The following is an 18,207-nucleotide window of genomic DNA, read 5'->3' on the forward strand; positions in this document are numbered from 1 at the left end:
TCAACTTCATACAAAACTTTTGAAGGCTACATGTTGGCTGGTCTAAGGAAACTAAATCCCAGAGCAAATATTGTACCCACCCACCCCTCATTCTTTACCATGAGGACTTTGCTTAATACACACAATGGCAGCAAGTTGACAATGGAGGGCAGAAAGATGAGAAAGACACCCCCCTCCCTACCCAGTGTACAGAGAGCATTCATTGAGTACCTAGCAGTTACACGCTACAGAGAAATTTGAGAACAAGGCAGGAGGATAGAAAAAAGACCCCTTCAAAGCACAGTGGCCCTTCACTGAATATATAGAAGCAGACCACCAAGAGTAAAGAGAACTCCGCAGCAGCCCAAAAAGTTGGTGGCTGGGCTACAAAGCATAGAGACATTGGGAGTCTCACTAGGATCAGATCCCAAGCCCTGCTGAGACAATCTTGATCCTACCCTCAACACGTTTGAAACCAGCGGTGCATTGACTCTAACCAAAGAGACAACAAAGCCCAGACCTAGCTCTGCTACAGATAAGACTGACTCAGCTCCTCCTAACAGCCTGTCGGAGGAAGGGGTGCATCCTTTTCTAGGTATATGTATTGCCATTCTTTGTTTACATACATCTGGCATATGATAAAAAGTTATAAGACTCATGAAGAGGCAGAAAATATAACTGAGAGAAAAAATAGTCAATAGAAGCAGACCTATGGATGACCCAGATATTGAAATTAATAGACAACATTGTAAAATGCTTTCTGTAAATATTTTTAAGGATCTAGTAGAAGGTGGATTATATTCTTGAATAGATGGAGCATTTAGGCAGAGAACTGGAAGTTCTAAAAAAAAAAGACTGTTTATAAATTCCCTCTGAAACAAGGATTTCTTGGTAACAAACTACTAATCATTCTTGGAGAATAGGTAAGAAGCAGTTCCAAAATTGTAACCCCTTCCCTATGCATTCCTACTTTCACAGAAGCCAAGAGTTCAAGTCCGCAAATGTGTACAAGCCCACTACATACAAGATATTATATGGGAGGTACAAAGATGAATGAGACTCAATCCTACCCCTCAAGGAAATACAGTCTAGTGTGCATAAAAGAGGATGAGATTTCTTCTGATAAGGAAGATCATGGAAAGCCTCATAGAAAACTTGGTTTGATCTGGGCATTGAAAAAAACGTAAGATTTCAAAATGCAGAGCTAGGGAGAAACCCATGGAAAGTAGGTAGGGTTTATGTACATTGTTGTCAAGTCCCTGTAATATTGCCAGGACTCCAGAATCTTCAGTAGGACATAGACGATTGCACAGTGATCATAAGACTGGCTCTTCAAGCAGACTTGTACTTCCAAAAAGAAATTAGGTGAGACAGCTGGTCACCTGATAGGAATCCTAGAGGACATAGGAATTTGCAGCAGGGTTGAACTAGGGAAAAGGAGACGAGCATTGTGTTCATCTGTATCGTAACATGACAAAGTCGTATTTCTGGATTTTGTTGGAAAATTGAATCACTCCTTTCTCTGAATCCTCTTTATGTATGTTGTCTATACTTCATATATGGCATTCATTTCATGTCTATGTCTTCTTCCTTGGATTGTGAGCTCATTTTGATAGTCATTCATTTTAAATGCCCATGCCACTGAAACTGTCACATAAGTATGAGAAGCTCAATGAATGTTTGCCAAATTGAAATTTAATTTAATCCTAGGCGGAGTATATAGGACTTGAATTCAGATAGTCTGGCTACAGCATCTGTGCCCCTGATCACCACCCTATGTTAATGATGGCTCGTGGATAATCTTGAATAGTGGGTCTCACAATTTTGATTTTATTCTATCAACCATGAAGAGCTAATGAAGGTTTGGTAAGTGCTACACTTATGGGTGATTAGGCTTCTGATTATATTCAGTGTGTGTTGGAAGGAGGGAGACTTTATAGACCGTGGGGTCGGTAAGAAGGCTTTTACGGTGGTTTGAGTGAGAGGACATTAGCTCTGAACCAGAACAAAAGCAGGAGAAATGTAGAGGGAAAAAAAGATTTGAGAAGCAAGTGGTCACCATCAGTAAACTTCTTGAGGAGGGAAGTAAAGAAAAGAGAGTTAAAGTCATACTGAAGTTATTGATAAAGTGACAGGCGGAAAAAAAAAACTGACATTTTTCAGGGAAACAGGAAATGAGAAGTTTGAGATTTGGAGGGAGGATTAAAGGATATGAGGCGATCAGTAAATGAAAAAATGAATATCCTGCTGAGAAAAATCTTTAATTTACTGCTATAACCTGTTCCAGTGTTTTAGAAATATCCCTTGACAAGAGTCATTTTCATCATCTTGTTTATATCTGACTTAATCTCTCATCTGTTGATTCCGACTTATTTTCTCTTCTGTTCTGAGGGTGGATGAAAATGGTGAAGTGTCATTATTCCTCTAACAGCCTTTCCAGAATGAGCACTTTCACACCATGAAAGCAAATGGTGCAAACGTACGAGAGGACATTTCTCTTTTATATCAGCTGCCTGTTGGTGATGGTGGTCTGGATTTGTAAGTAGGCTGGATTACAAACGAATGTTAACTTCTCTGCATTCTGTTTTTCTAATAAATTTAGACCTAGCTTGTTGCTGCCCAGCCCTCTTTACTGCACCTGAGATCTATGTGAGGAAGCAATTTTAAAGAGAAATAGAAAGATCGCAAAACCCAGCTTAGAGTGAGCAGAGAGAGATTATTTGTGCCAAGTAACAGATGCAGTAGCTCTCCCGAGCTCTGAGCCCTGCCCTCCTCTTTATTGTTTTGGTGCCATGTCTATTTATTTATTTTTTAAAGATTTTATTTATTTATCTGAGAGAGAGGGAGCACACAAGCAAGGGAAGGGCAGAGGAGGAGAGGGAGAAGCAGACTCCCCGCTGAGCAGGGAGTCCAATGCAGGGCTCCTTCCCAGGACCTGGAGATCATGACCCCCGAAGGCATATGCTCAACTGACTGAGCCTCCCAGGGGCCCCCTGGTGTCATATTTAAGCTGCTTGTCTTTCTCCCTCTTATCTTGAATGACCAGGCAGTTACTCTATAGTAAGACTGGCTCATTAGCTGAGAGAGTCTGCAAACTCTTCTAAAGACTTTCTGTTGTTAGCCCTTAGGCAGTCATGTTTCGGAGGGACAGTGTCCATCCAGCCTCTTTTCTCCCAGGGTCTTGATTCTTCAAAACATCATCTAGATGGTTCCTGCTGGCTCTTCCTGGTTTGGTGACGGAACTCCAAAGTTAATGTGTCCTCTCCTCACTCTACTCAAAGTCTACCCATCAGAACGTCTAATCCAAAAGAGCAAAACTCTGTTAAGTGTCACTTAGGGGTGTTTTGCTGCTGGTAGCATTAATTTAATATATTTTACAACTACCACAAGGGTAAAATGATCATAAAGGGTTTGGGGTTTCTTTTTTTTTTTCCTTTTCTTTTCTTATTAATATATTATTTATTTGTTTTCCCTCTGTCAAATCCGAAGCCAGCCACTGTCCCTAGGCTGCCTGGGGAGGTATAAGAAAAAGAGCTTACAGGGCAGATAAGACATGGGAGAAAGACCTAGGGAGGTGGAGATGGCTCCTTCACGTGGCAAAGAGGATGAGAAAGACCGCCATCAGGCAAAAGAGCTGTAGGGCCTCGAAGAGGGCAGAGCCCAGAATGGAGTTAGGAGAACAGCCTTTGCTTCAGAGAGGGGTTCGTGGCATAACCAATGAGGAGACTCCCAAACACAGTCCCAATTCCAGCCCCAGAGCCAGCCCCCCCCCTACCGTGGCAGCCCCAGCCCCAGTGAACTTGGCCGTTGTGTGGATGTCCCTTGAAATGGTGCTGGTTCAGAAGCTGCGGGTGGGAGTAAGTGAGGTCAGGGTACGTGGGGCTGCCGAGCTGCTGAGACTGTCATCTGTCAGTGTCTCCAGTGGTTTTAGCACCACTGCAGACGGTGTTCAACTCAACAGCGGAGAGGTGCTCCTCACCAAGAAGGGGGTGGAGACGAACTTTGCACCTGGCGTCCATTTTTAGGGGACGACTGGCTGTGGCCTCTCCCAGTGCGGAGAAGACGGGGCGGGGTTCTTTTTTCCTAAGTCTTAACACTCCAAGGACAAAAAATAGGAGAAGGAAGAGATAATAGCCACAAAATTTGGGGAAGCTGGAAATCAGAATGGCAAGCGTGAACTGATTTAACCGACTTAAAGCCGAATCCTAAGCCAGGAGTGGGGAAGGCTGCACAGCCATTATGTTTGCAGCCCAGAACCCTCAAAAAGCCTGGTAATTGGTGACACCAGGGACCCTTAGTTGGGGAAAAGATGAAACTAAAAACAAGAGTATTGGTTTAAAATTATATAAGAAACACTTAGACTCTGAGATCCTCTCCTTTGGTACTTTCAGAAAGGCAACTGCCCTTCCACTCCAGTCAGGAGTTTGGAAGATTCGTCTCTAGGAAATCTGACCCTCCGCCCCAAGAGAAAAAACTTAAATGAGTAAGTCCAGTCACATCTCCCTATACTGAAAACATAATTGACAAAGTCCCACCAATGTACACAAAGCTTCTAAATAACCTATAACGGGTGTTCCAGTCTTACCTATGCACGAACAGCCACGGATCATCCGACAACTAAGAAGGGTCTGTAACCTGAAAGTCTCACCCATACAGAGAAAAGCTACTTGGAAACAGAAACTGTACAAAGAGATTGTAAACCTGCCCCTCCAAATAAGTGAGTGAATGAATATCTTTGAGAGTTAAGAGAAGACATGGCATCCTTGAAAGAAAGAACAATATACTATCTTTAAAGTACCCTTAAAATTTTAAATACGATAGCAGAAATGAAAATTTTAATGGAGGCAGCTGAAGGTAAAATTGAAGTCACTGCCCAAAAAGTAGAGTTAAAAAATAAATATATGTAATGCTGGACAATAAGAAAGACAATCAGAGTATCAGCCTCAAAATCTATCATCTGAGTAATAGACATTCTAGAAGAGAGAACTGAAAAATGGAGAGGAGAAAGTCCTCAAAGAAATAATGCATGCAAATTTCTCGATTAAAAGGGCCCAGGAAGGTATCCAACTCAATGGATAAAAATCAGCCCATACCAAGGCATGTCATTAATGATATTTTAGAACACCAGGGAAGATGCTAAAACTTTCCAGAGAGAAAGAAACAGGTCACATATTAAGGACAAGGGATCAGGATGGCAACAGTAGAGGCCAGACAATGGAGCAATGGCTTTAAATTCTGAGACATTACTTTAGGTTCTATGGCTAGCCAAAATTTCACACGTAAAAACAGAATAAAGACATGGTATAATGTGTCAAATCCTACCAGTTTGCTTCCCAAGCATCTTTTTTCAGAAATCTCCTAGAAGAGGTACTTCACTAAAACAAGAAAGTAAACCAACAAAGAGGAAGACTGAGGTTCTAACTCCAGAGCCCGGTAAAGAGAACCAAGCTGATGAGGTGTGGTCCCATAATGTCAGCTATTTGGCAGATCCAGAGAGCAAAAAGCTAGAACACAGAAGCATGGGATATTCTCGAAGGAAGCACAAGAAACTGTTAACAGTGGTTACTTTAAAAGTACAAGTGGGAGGGCAGAAAGGGGGCATTTTCCCTTTTTCCTGCTATAATTCCATTAATGTTTGAGTCTTTACTATCTCATCCATTACTTCCCTACCATTTGCCTTAAGGAAGGAAAATACGCTCCCTCCAGTGGAACATTTCCAGTGGACATGCTTAACCCTTGGGTATCGACAACAGAATTTTTCTTTTGTCCAGAATCTGCAAGGGAATTTTCTTAGGAAATCTTTAAATCCTCTAGCCAACGTTGCCCAGGAATTTTAGGCTGATACTCTCTCACTTTAGGAAAAGACTCTGTGAGTTGGGAGGAATGTCTTTTGGGCAAGGAGGACCGAAAGCCCTCTCTGAGAAGATGCACTCCCCTCCTTTATTTTCCTGTTAGGCTTTCCATAAATGTAGGGCAAAGGAAAGGTTTTCTTTACACTGGTGGACTGCGGCAGCCCTTCTTCTTCTTCTTTTTTTTTTTTTTGCAAGAGCCCTTCCATAAGACTTTTCTCCACTCCAAGACCTTCATTACCAATAATTAATCTCAGATGGAAGGTTCAGTGCCACAGGCTTCCTCTGTCTTTGACCCAAGAGAACATGTTGTGAATAGTTTGTTTGCTTGCCAGAGATCTTATCATGACCCAGAAGAACTGATAGGATCATAAAGCCAGGATTGATCTTTCCTCCTCAGTATTCTTTCTCTACAAAATGGGGGCTGTGATATTTTAGCCCAAAATAAATGCGGGATTAATATATGTCATGGGGGGGGGAAAGAGGTTGCTTGTTTTAATAAGGGCTGTATTTCTTAGTAATAAAATTGAAATCACTCTGTAGCGTGTTCTAATCCCTATGCTTTCTTTGCTCTTTCTCAATGTATTTGGATTAATCACTCCAGAGCAACCAAGCCAAATGTCCAAACCACCCACTTTCCTATTCCCAGCAAATAAATTAGAGGGAGGCCAGCTGAAATCTGGGCCAAGCTCTTAGATGGTTTGTATGTCTGACTTTTGTTCCATGATGATCTGAAACTCAAATCAAAAAGGAAAAATTTTCCAGATACCAGCTAATTCACAAAAAACATCTTCAGCCTCTTAATCCCTCACACACTCAAAGCCGATAAACAAACCTGTGAACACAGATGCAAGGATTTAGAGAACGATTCCTAAAGGCACAAACAAATGCTCTCATATTGCAGTCTTCCTGAAGTCCATGTTGAGTTTTGGGCTCTGAAACTTGAGTGAAATCTGAAGGACTTTTTCGGGTCCAGAAGGAAGTAACAGAAAAGGTGGAAGGTGTAGAACACAGGACATGGAGACAGATTTTGAACTCAGAAAATAATGGGAAGAAGAAACTTGCAAACAGCCGATAAGGAGAAAACAAAAAGAAGTTGATATCAATGGCAGAGGGGGCTATTTTAGTTCAGATGGTTAAGAATTAACTTTCTAACTGCAAAAGTTGTTAAACACGAAGATGAACAGCCAAGGGAATGTGGTAGAATCCAGGCTCCAAAGAGATGGAGGCGGTGCTAATTTCACTTAGTATATGGACTGGGGTTCTTTCTAGAAAGACTTACAGATAGATACCCAACAAGAGTCTCTCCCAGATACCCCAAATCGGATATTCCCAGCAATTGACAGAAAAAGGAAACAATTCAGCACAAATTTGGTGCTTCCGCTTGGCCACAGCAACTTAAGTGTGGTTCATTTATGAGCAGAGCGGTACATGCTGCTTGGAAGCTAAGCCCGATCCTGGGGTCAAGGAACTGTGTAAACAGGGGAGCAGTGAGAAGTGATAGGTCTAAGGGGTCCTAGAAAAAATAAATCTTTTTCTGGCCCTTGTTACCGGGTATGGAAAATTTTGGAAAAGAGAGGGAAGATACCTGGAGAACACATCCAGAAATGAATGAAGACATGGTAACTAAAGGAGGGAGACCATCGATCGGGAGAAAAAATGGTATAATTAGATTGAGCAAAGAATTACCTGGTCTTTACAGTATCCCTGTTAAGGGGATGTAACATCTTCCTTTACCAGGTAAAGACAGAGTGTCTTCCTTTTATAAAAGAACACCGCCAAATTATACTTCAAGTTACTGGCAAACCCAGGACTAACCTTCAGGCTTTCTCCTCTTGGCCAGTCTGTCTACTGGAATACAGCCATTCTTCCATCCATACGACAGTTTTATTTCTTGCCTTGGCTTCTGTTTTGTGTGTGTGTTTTTTTTAAGATTTTATTTATTTGACAGAGAGAGAGCTGGAGAGCACAAGCAGGGGGAGTGGCAGAGGGAGAGGGAGAAGCAGGCTCCCCGCCGAGCAGGGAGCCCGATGCGGGGCTCCATCGCAGGACCCTGGGATCATGACCTGAGCCAAAGGCCGTCGCTTAACCAACTGAGCCCCCCAGGCGCCCCGCCTTGGCTTCTGTTTTAACTGCTAAACTTTATCTCCTGTCCTACAGCTGGGATGAAAGCAGCTCCATCAGCAGTGGGCTCAGTGATGCCTCGGACAACCTCAGCTCAGAAGAGTTCAATGCCAGCTCCTCCCTCAACTCCCTCCCAACGACTCCCACTGCTTCTCGCAGGAACTCTACAATAGTGGTGAGTTTACAAACACCTAGGCCACCCTGTCATGATGAACCACGGGGCAGACGGGTTTGCACGTACACCCACCCACTCCGTGGGATTGGTTCCCTTGTGCCTTTGGCCAGGTCCTTTTAGAGCTGACCCAAAGAAACCTGAGGCTACCAAGCAGTCACCTAAGACATTAGCTGTTGTCTTAGGAGTCCCTGTATTTAGTACCCATGCCGACTTGGAGTGATGCCTGTAAGAGCTATTCTAACCAGAGAAGGGAAAAAAAAAAAAAAAAAAGCCTTGCGATACATAGGATGTCTTTTCTCTGGCCCCCTAGAGGAGTAGGTAGAAACCCTAGGTAGACATAATTCTCGGGAAAGAGCAGGGCCACCCAGCCACGAAAATCAATCCCCTCCACCTCCTTTTTTCCATCCCCAAGTGAGTGTATCACTCTGCTTTTTCTCTTCTTTTCCTCAGCTCCGCACAGACTCGGAGAAGCGCTCATTGGCTGAAAGTGGGCTGAGCTGGTTTAGTGAGTCAGAGGAGAAGGCCCCCAAAAAACTGGAGTACGACAGTGGTAGCCTGAAGATGGAACCCGGGACTTCGAAGTGGCGGAGAGAGAGGCCCGAGAGCTGTGATGATTCCTCCAAGGTCGGAGAACTGAAAAAGCCTGTGAGCCTGGGACACCCCGGTTCCCTGAAGAAGGGCAAGACCCCACCAGTGGCTGTCACATCCCCCATCACTCACACAGCCCAGAGCGCCCTCAAAGTCGCAGGTGAGCCTGGAGTAAAGGAAGGGACGAGCGCGAAGACCTATCTCTTGGGTTGCTCCTCTTCTTAATGGTCCTTAACCCACGGGATGATGGCAGACATTTGCAGAGTGCTTTAATATGTATGACCTGGTCTTCACAACAGTCCTGTGAGTTAGGGAAGATGGGTGTTGCTATCTCCACCTGACAACTGTAGACATAACTCAAAGGGGTTAAGCGGCAGAGCTGAAATCAGACAGCTCAGAAGAGGTACAGGAGGGAGTGTGTCACGTTCAGAGACTAGTTTGACCTGCCTTCTGACACTTCCCAAGACAACTGGCTGGTGTACTTGTCTTCACAAGGTACCTGCTTGACCTCCCAGGGAGGTCCCAAGAAAACAATAAATCAGAATTGTATTGCTCCCAAAGCTGGCCCCTTGGGTAACTTCTCACCTCCATCCACATTTCCCTGCAGTCTCTACTTACCAGGAGGTATGGCCATACTCTGTCAACATCCCCTCCTTTTTTTCCTTCCTTGACCAGTTGTTCGATGCACTTCTTTCTTAACAACCTTTGTGGTTGCCTCTGCCATTTGAACCAAAATGGAATATCCTGCTCTAGAAGGAGAAAATAACAAAAAGCAAAACAAACAAACAAAATCCTGAGGTCACTCCTACCTGGTCTCCTTCCTCTGGCAAGAAATGTCATCCTCTTATGTAGTACCCGCTTGCCTGTGTTGAGGCCTCAAAATTCTATAGTACGTTGACAATGTTTCCTTCTCCTGTGGAGGGAAAGAAAAGGATTTGCCAGGATATTGCCAGGATATTGTCCAGTTTCGGCTACTCTTACCTCCTTTCCTGCCCTCTTGCAGGCAAACCCGAAGGCAAAGCTACGGACAAGGGTAAACTTGCAGTGAAGAACACGGGGCTGCAGCGCTCCTCTTCGGACGCAGGCCGGGACCGCCTGAGCGATGCTAAGAAGCCTCCCTCCGGCATCGCCCGCCCCTCCACTTCGGGATCTTTTGGCTACAAAAAGCCGCCTCCTGCCACAGGCACAGCCACCGTCATGCAGACGGGTGGTTCAGCCACTCTCAGCAAGATCCAGAAGTCCTCAGGCATCCCTGTCAAGCCCGTGAACGGACGCAAGACTAGCCTAGATGTGTCCAACAGCGTAGAGCCTGGGTTCCTGGCTCCTGGCGCCCGTTCCAACATCCAGTACCGAAGCCTGCCCCGGCCAGCCAAGTCCAGTTCTATGAGCGTGACCGGCGGCCGGGGCGGACCTCGCCCCGTTAGCAGCAGCATTGACCCCAGCCTCCTCAGCACGAAGCAGGCAGGCCTTACACCCTCCCGACTGAAGGAACCTTCCAAGGTGGCCAGTGGGCGGACCACTCCAGCCCCTGTCAATCAGACGGATCGGGAAAAGGAGAAAGCCAAAGCCAAGGCAGTGGCCTTGGACTCGGACAACATCTCCCTGAAGAGCATTGGCTCCCCAGAGAGTGCTCCCAAGAACCAAGCCAGTCACCCCCCAGCCACCAAGGTGGCAGAGCTGCCACCAACCCCTCTCAGGTACCCAAACTGGGTAGCTTCTTCCTCGTCTGTCTGCTCTTTCTTTTTCATATCCATGTACTCCTGAGACTAAGCGAGGCATGGCCTAGCCACTGCTGCCTCTGGGCCTTTGCATGGCTCTTTCCCCTCCACTCCCCCGTATGCCAAGTTCCTTCTCCCTCTTTCAAAACCCACCTCGTTTATTCTGTTCCCCCATCAACCCTTAACCTGTCTTCAGCATTTGTACTAGTGGTTTTACTCTTGTCTGCTGACACACGTGTATCCATTTGTATGTAAATCCACCCGTGTCTGCCACGTGCATGTGCCGTCCCCCTCACTAAGACTGAAGGACCCCAAGTCAGATACAGCAGATTTCCTTCCAACGTATTTCACAACATTGGGATAAGCTTCTGCTCTTAAACAGCCAGACACGGGGCAACTAGACTAGGAGTACTCTGAGGTCCCATCTGCCTCTTGCTTCTGGAACTTTGTGGTTCTAAATACTTTATTTAATTTTCACTTCCCTCAGGGCCACAGCTAAGAGCTTTGTCAAGCCACCCTCACTAGCCAACCTAGACAAGGTCAACTCCAACAGTCTGGATCTGCCATCATCGAGTGATGCCCACGCTTCCAAGGTCCCAGATCTGCATCCCACAAGCTCAGCAAGCGGGAGCCCTCTTCCTTCTTGCTTCACCCCCAGTCCAGCACCCATTCTCAATATTAACTCAGCCAGCTTCTCCCAGGGCCTGGAGCTAATGAGTGGTTTCAGTGTCCCCAAAGAGACCCGCATGTACCCCAAACTCTCAGGCCTGCACAGGAGCATGGAGTCCCTCCAGATGCCAATGAGCCTGCCCAGTGCCTTCCCCAGCAGTACTCCTGGCCCCACCCCACCTGCCCCCGCCGCTGCACCCCCAGAGGAAGAGACAGAAGAGCTGACCTGGAGCGGAAGCCCCAGAACTGGGCAGTTGGACAGGTGGGTGGATAGAGACACAGCTGAGCCTGGGTCTGTCCCTGTGCCTCTGGCTCTTTTCACCAGCACTAACACGGGCCCTTTGATCGCACGTTGTGACTCTGAACATTTTTTCACACTCGTTAAGTAATTTCGTTTGCTTCACAACAGCTCCATGAGATAAGTAGGAGTTTTAAATTACTATGTTTATACATTATTATTATTATTACTATTATTATATTATCATTGTGATGCCTGTACATTAGGGGCACCGGTACACAGATGTTAAATGACTTTTCCAAGATTTCATAGTAAGTTTCACCTGTCATCCAAAGCTTTTGCTTTTGAGGCCAGACTGGTTTGTGTTATATCACACGTTAATAGGATCTTTCAAGTAGCTAGCCACATCCTGATTCCCAAAAAGAGAAAAACATTTAGCATTTCACGCGAACCTCTCAAGGTGTAAGCCCAGAGGCGGACTGCAGCTATCTTCCTATTTTGTTTAGAGAGATAAAGGAGCTCACAGTCTGATGTCCTGTGTCAGGTGTTACGTCCCGCAAACCTGTGGTCCCAAACTCTAGTTTCTAAGGTGGACTCACATGCTTCTCTTTTTTTTTTTCTGCACAGTAATCAGCGGGATCGGAACACTCTTCCCAAGAAAGGGCTAAGGTAACCCTTCAGTGTCTTTGCCTTTCCCTGTATCTGGGGCCCTTGGTCTGTATGAAGAACGGTAACTTGACCTGTCCTGAGCCCCAGTCATGAATTCAGTGTCCCCTTTAGCTGCATTACTTGCATGCGGTCCCTGTGCGTGTACCTTGTAGCGTCCTACCCAGGCTTACCGTGATGTGTGAGTCAGCTGCATAGCCAGCGTTCTTCCTTGGTGACAGAGGAGAAACAAGTCGGCACATGGGAATCCTACACCTGCCTGTCCCAGCCCGTGCTATCCCAATCCTGACCACACGTCTGCTCTGTAATTTTCCTCCCTCAAAGTTGGAGGGAGAACAGGCTGCTTGGGGGGTCATTCACATGGGCAAGAGCGGGACACCCCAGTCCTCCACCAGGACCGCAGCACAGAGTTCTTTGGTGAGGTGAAGAACTCCTGCGATTTGGAAGCCGCAAAGCTCTGCCCTGACCTTCGGGGTCGAGGCTCTCATGCCCCCTCTGTCATTTCAGTCCCCACCTCAGGATGGCTCATAGAGAGACCTGCTGGTCCTTCGGGACCCTCTTGATGGTGTAGGAGAAGATGCTGAGTCAGCACGTGTCTTGCCCCTCCCCCCTGCCCCAGGCAGCTCTGTCTGCTCCCCCTTTTCCCTGTCCTGAGCTCAGAACCTCCACAGCCACCAGGCCTCTCTGATAGCACTTCGTGGCTGCGTAGACTGAGTCCTTCTGTCTCCTACAGGTACCAGCTTCAGTCCCAGGAGGAGGCCAAGGAGAGGCGACACTCCCATACCATTGGTGGGCTGCCCGAATCCGACGACCAGTCAGAGCTGCCATCCCCCCCTGCGCTCTCCATGTCCTTGAGCGCCAAGGGCCAGCTTACCAACATAGGTCAGTGTTTCCGGTCACTCGCTGTGGCACGGGATGAAGCAGGGCTCACCCTGCCGTGTGAGGCAAGGCAGCTGGACTTCAGGTTCCATCTCCTCTATGACTCCCACTCAATTGGGTCGCTTCCTGGTGCCTCAGTTTATCCACCCAAACTCAGACGGAAGGCAAAGGGCTCCAAGATCCTCAACTGAAAAGTCGCCCCGGGCACCAGATGTAGGGTGCTTATAGCATCGGGGGTCTGGATGATGGCACGGGAAACCCGTCAGACTAGTGCAGGGAGCAGGCAGTCTGGCCAGAAAGGAGCCGCCACGCCCAGGGCAGCCATCCTAAACAGCTGGGCTGGCGGAGAGGAAGGAGGGAAGAGTTGTTGATGGCAAACGTTGGAATCTGCCTCCAAACCCAGAAAAGTACGTGTTCCCCAGCTGCTGTGGCTGGGCCAGGACCAGCCTTGCCCTGAAGGCCCCGCTGAAGACACGTCCTGGCCACACCCTTTCAAGAGCTTGAGGAGAAAGGCTGGCGAGGGGAGCAGGAGGAGACTGCTGATTCAGAGGCAGGGAGGGGAAGAAGCTTCAGGTAGAGGCCCAACCCCGGGAGCAGCAAGCCATGATGGGCCCGGTGGGAATCCCTTTAGGACAGAGCCTGGGACAGGCGTGTGGTTTGCTGTGTCTTTCTAGATCTAGGTCCTCGTTCAGTGAGTGAAGGAACACAGTAAGGGAACACGAGGACCCGTAACAGGCTGTGGGGCTGCTGTGGGGAATTTGAGGAAAAACTGGGGATCAGGACCATATTGCCTGAAGAAGGGAGGGATTTGTAAGGAAAGGTCATCTGGTGGCTGAAGGGCCGTGGGGTGGACGACGGGGCCAGGTGCACTGAGGACCAAACGAGAGGACATGCGTTGATGCTGCAGGACGAAGGGGCTGGGCTTAACCGTGGTCACCTTACGTATTCAGCAGGGCCGAATACGTCTTCTGTAAAATCGTCTTCTGCACAGGTCCTTACAGAGGGACTAGACATCCACCTGCTTCTGTGGTTCTCCATGCAGGTGTGAACCCTGGGAGGCTCTAAGCCCAGCAGGGGGTGGGGCGGAGGGCAGCAGCTGCTGCGGGTCGGCAGGGATTCAGCGGATTCTGACACTCTCGCCTGCTCCATCCATTGTCTGAGCTTCCAGCCAGGGGAAGGCTGGGCAGAGAGGGCTGTGTTTCTTGCTGCGTCAGAACCGACCCGTGACCTAGAAGGACACCGCTTGTGGGGGGACGTCTCAGTCCCTCCTGTAAGGCCGAGCCTGTCGGAGCCCATAGCCTGGCCCCCTTCTCTAGCTGCCTCTTTGTCATCATTCAGATCTGAGTCTTGGTCTGAATTCTTCGTCCTCCACAGCTGCCAGTTGTATTCTACGGAACCCCAACATCCCATTTCATTGGCATATTCAAGTGATGTCAAGGTTTCGGAAAAGTTGCCAGGCGCCCAGCCTGACCTTCAAAAGACAGTTCCCGGGCAGGCAGGGCTGAGGGAAGGTCTTTTAAAATAGGAAACGCTGTTCCCCCTTTATTCCCAACAGCAGGGTCCTTCTGCATTAGGGCTCAATCTCCCCGGGAGAGACCCCACTCCTAAGCGCCAGCTGCCTGCACACTCCCACAGCCCCCCCACCCCCTCCTCTCCTGCTCCCCACTCACCATGTGCCTCCCATGCTCCTGGTGCTCCATTCCCCAAGGGACCCAGAGAGCTGATGACCCTGCCTCTTCTCCTGCCCTCCCCCTCCCTCTCCTGTCCCCCTCCCCTCTGTCCTTCCAGTGAGTCCCACTGCGGCCACCACGCCAAGAATCACCCGCTCCAACAGCATCCCCACCCACGAGGCGGCCTTCGAGCTGTACAGCGGCTCCCAAATGGGGAGCACCCTGTCCCTGGCCGAGAGACCCAAGGGGATGATTCGGTCAGGATCCTTCCGAGACCCCACGGACGATGGTGAGACTTCATGCCAGCGCGGTTCACACTCATTCCAGCTCTGCTGGGTCCCCTCCCCCACCACCACCGCCACTACCACCACCACACACAAGTATATGATTCACAGAACATCGAGTCGGGGCCATTTCAGTTCTTTCTTCCCATCCCTTTGAAGGGTCTGGGGGCCCAGAAACCTTTGGGTGGCACCGTCTGGCACCGGGGCTTTGGGATGGAGCACCTGCCATCGGGGCCGGGGGAGGGAAATGGAGCATGGAAGGGTTACGTGGTACCCCTCGGAGTGCTCCCGAAACTGTAGCTCCTCCCCTGACTGGTCCAGCAGCCGCCTCTCCTCCCCACAGTCTCTCAGCAAATGTGAAAAGATCAGGAGTAAGGGTGGCTTTTAAATCCTGGGAAAGAATTAGGCGTCTCATTCCTCTTGCAAGAATGTTCCAGAGATTAGCTTCAGGGAGGGCCCTATGGTTGTTTGTGGTGACGTGGGTGTTAATGGCCAGAGCCTAGAAGACGGGGCTTTACGGGAGAGCGGACTTCCCGCTGGTGTTTTCAGGCCGCTCAGCCTGGAGGCGTCCTTGCAGGGGCGCTGTGGTTCTGTCAGTAGGGCTAGGGAAGCATCAGAACGAGGATGTTACACTTCAGTCCGTTGGCCATCTGCATGGTCCCCAGAGCTGAGAAGAGGAGGCGCAGCCGAAGGGCAGGATTTGTTCTGAGCCGCTCTGATGAGAAACTCCCCTCTTCGGCAGCTTAAGTACTTTCCTGCCTGGGAAGACAAGATGACGCCTGTCCACAATCATCTCCTTTCCCTGTCCCTGAACCCTCGTGCCCCACGGAGCAGGAGCAGACGAGCGAGGGCCCGCCATCCCCAGGCTGCCCGAGAATGTAGACTGGAGGAGGCGGCTAGCTCTGCTCAGGACCTTGCCTCCTCAGCAGACACCTGCCTGCTCTGGGCTGTCGTGATACCAGTTGGGTCCCCTGTGGTGTTCTTGTTTGCTCCAGATGCCCTCCAGAATCAGAATCCAAACTCCTGCCTCAGGCTCTGCCCAGGAACCCCTGGTCCCCTGGTGCCCTCTGCTAACGCTGTGTCCTGCTTCTCTTTCAGTTCACGGCTCAGTGCTGTCCCTGGCCTCCAGTGCCTCCTCCACTTACTCCTCAGTAAGAGCGTTACTTCTCTTCCTCCCTCACCCCCCTTGCTCGCCGTTGCACTGCTCCACAGAACCTGTGTTGGCTGGGGAACTGGGTGGGGGAGGGGGACCGCTACCTGTTCATGATGCCTTGTGGACCTGGGGTGGGGCCGGGGGAAGGCGCCTAGAGCTTGGAGCACTCCGTTGAGGGCATCAGTTCCTCGGTGGTCTTTCTGGCCTCACCACCGATTCCTGACCCAACTCTGGTATCTTTGGTTCCCCTCTCCTTTGAAAAATCGATAATCCCCTTATGAGAGCCCCTTCTGTGGCAGGGTAAGTGGGAAGCATTCATGGCAAGGTGGGCTAGGTAGGGTTAGGGTTATAGGACTCCAGCATCCTAATAGCGTATGGAATTAACCAAGCGTTCCCGGCAGCTGACTGGGCACACAGAGTTTGGCTGTGAGGTGTAACTCGGTTCTCAGATTTGTTTTGCCCTAATTCTTTACTCCTTCAAGTTAGCAGCAGTAAAGATTTGTCTTCAGATCCACCAGAGTTTCATTTCCTAGCCTTCTTGGCAATGACAAAGTTGGCTGGAGATGAGCTCCAGAGAAATCTTTTATTGGAACCCAAGGATAGGGTCTCAGCCCATCTTGTGAGGGGCCAGGGCCAAAACACTGAGTTTCAACCTCTCCATACCTCTGCGTCACACTTCTTCAAGTTCTCCGCCCTGCCACTGGGACCTGGCTTCCTCACCTCCGTAGTAACTACCTCCTTCTCTCTTTCTCTCCTTCTGTGCTCCTTCTTCAGGCTGAGGAGAGGATGCAATCCGAGGTAGGGTGCGAAGCCTTTGTCTCTGCTTGTTAACACCAGTGCGCCCCATTCTGCCTCCAGATCTCCTGCTTCTGCTGCAGCCATAAGTTTGTATTTCTCTCCCTTTCACAGCAAATCCGGAAGCTTCGTAGGGAACTGGAGTCATCCCAGGAAAAAGTGGCCACCCTGACGTCTCAACTTTCTGCCAATGTGAGTGCCATAAAGTAGGGGAAGACCCAGGCAGTTCCTTTGGCCATAAGTCAGAGAAGTTCAGCCAAAGGAGGAGAATTCGCTCGTAAGGTATCCCCTGGACTTAGATTCCAAGGGAGCGGGTCCTGTTCACAACATTACAACAGAGGATTGGGGGACTGGCCTTCTCCTCCTTGGAGTCTCGATTTTTATAGAGAACCGTTTTTGCCCCCACCCTAATTACTAGGTGTGGAGAAGTTCATGCCCCGTGGTCTTTGAACTCCCTAGAGGGGGGGGGGATTGTCAGTGGTTCTGCATGGAGGTGGGAACAATCTTGCCATTGGCCATGGACACAAGCAGTCATGTATTACAGAGCCCTTAGAACTCTTTGCCACTGCCCTGGGGGGTATGTTCCTGTCTTCGTTCGGGCCTCATAACTGGGCAGGCACAGGACTCGCTATTAGCATTCTGCCTGGCGAGCATGACACGACTTAGAAACACATTCTTGTTCTATCTAGTCCAGCTGCCTCACTCACAACTGCCTTTCGTTAGCCCTCTCCTTGGGCAGGTGGCAGAAATTACCTGAGCTTTAGGTTGGGAGCCAGAATTCTTTGTTTCTGCCCTCAATCTGCCCTCCGTCCATCCCAGTAGAATGAGTTTCTCTTTCTGTAGGCCTTGATTTTTCTACCATGCAAGATGGGGGGAAATGAGGCCGCCTCCTCTCACTAGGCTGTGGTAGTTTCTCCCCTGTGACCAAGTTGCAAACAGAGAACATAAGAGCCATTTTCCCCCAAAGCTGTAAACAACAGCTGAGCCGGATTTGCACGAGCCTTCCAAGTGTTCACACAAAAGTAACCATGTCTGCAGTTTCCGCAGGAGTTTCTGGGTTTTTTCTTGTCCCTTCCTCTCTGGGGAACCCAGCTGTCAGGCCCGGGGGGTCTTCCTTTGGGATCAGGTAGAAGACTGTCCACCAAGATCTTGCATGTTTCCATTTTATTTCAACAGCAGTTCCCTTACCACACTGGTTATTCTCTACTATTTCTCTTTTCCCAGACCCTCCACTCGTAAGTTGTACACCCACCAGTTTGTTGGAAGCTCACGTCACGCACCGTCTCCCACTCTTGGGGAACCCATAAAAAATTGTAATATAAGCAAGAACCACCTCTCCCCTCCCTTGTGACGTACCCACCACGCCTGGTGGCCTGGGTCACGTCCTGCACACTCCAGGAAATTCACATCGGGGAGATGC

The 18,207-nt window shown here is 48.9% G+C and overlaps 1 protein-coding gene and 1 pseudogene across 8 annotated transcripts in view; one reads left to right on the forward strand and one right to left on the reverse strand.

The window, feature by feature from the left end:
- The window catches only part of NAV1 (neuron navigator 1), a 263,223-nt gene that overhangs the window by 216,480 nt on the left and 28,536 nt on the right, over window positions 1–18,207 (forward strand). For 5 of the 8 annotated variants that reach the window (XM_034667023.1, XM_034667024.1, XM_034667027.1 and 2 more), the window contains 10 exons: window positions 7,989–8,127; window positions 8,578–8,875; window positions 9,719–10,412; window positions 10,921–11,364; window positions 11,968–12,009; window positions 12,740–12,888; window positions 14,674–14,844; window positions 15,938–15,990; window positions 16,767–16,790; window positions 16,902–16,979. In XM_034667023.1, the coding sequence (XP_034522914.1) occupies window positions 7,989–8,127; window positions 8,578–8,875; window positions 9,719–10,412; window positions 10,921–11,364; window positions 11,968–12,009; window positions 12,740–12,888; window positions 14,674–14,844; window positions 15,938–15,990; window positions 16,767–16,790; window positions 16,902–16,979 (2,092 nt within the window). The remainder of the gene's footprint in view (window positions 1–7,988; window positions 8,128–8,577; window positions 8,876–9,718; window positions 10,413–10,920; window positions 11,365–11,967; window positions 12,010–12,739; window positions 12,889–14,673; window positions 14,845–15,937; window positions 15,991–16,766; window positions 16,791–16,901; window positions 16,980–18,207) is intronic. The other 3 variants (XM_034667025.1, XM_034667022.1, XM_034667026.1) reach the window with 3 other exon arrangements.
- LOC109488905 lies at window positions 3,569–3,885 on the reverse strand (annotated as a pseudogene).

This window comes from Ailuropoda melanoleuca, chromosome 8 (assembly GCF_002007445.2).
Source record: "Ailuropoda melanoleuca isolate Jingjing chromosome 8, ASM200744v2, whole genome shotgun sequence".
In the NCBI taxonomy this organism is placed as follows: domain Eukaryota; kingdom Metazoa; phylum Chordata; class Mammalia; order Carnivora; family Ursidae; genus Ailuropoda; species Ailuropoda melanoleuca.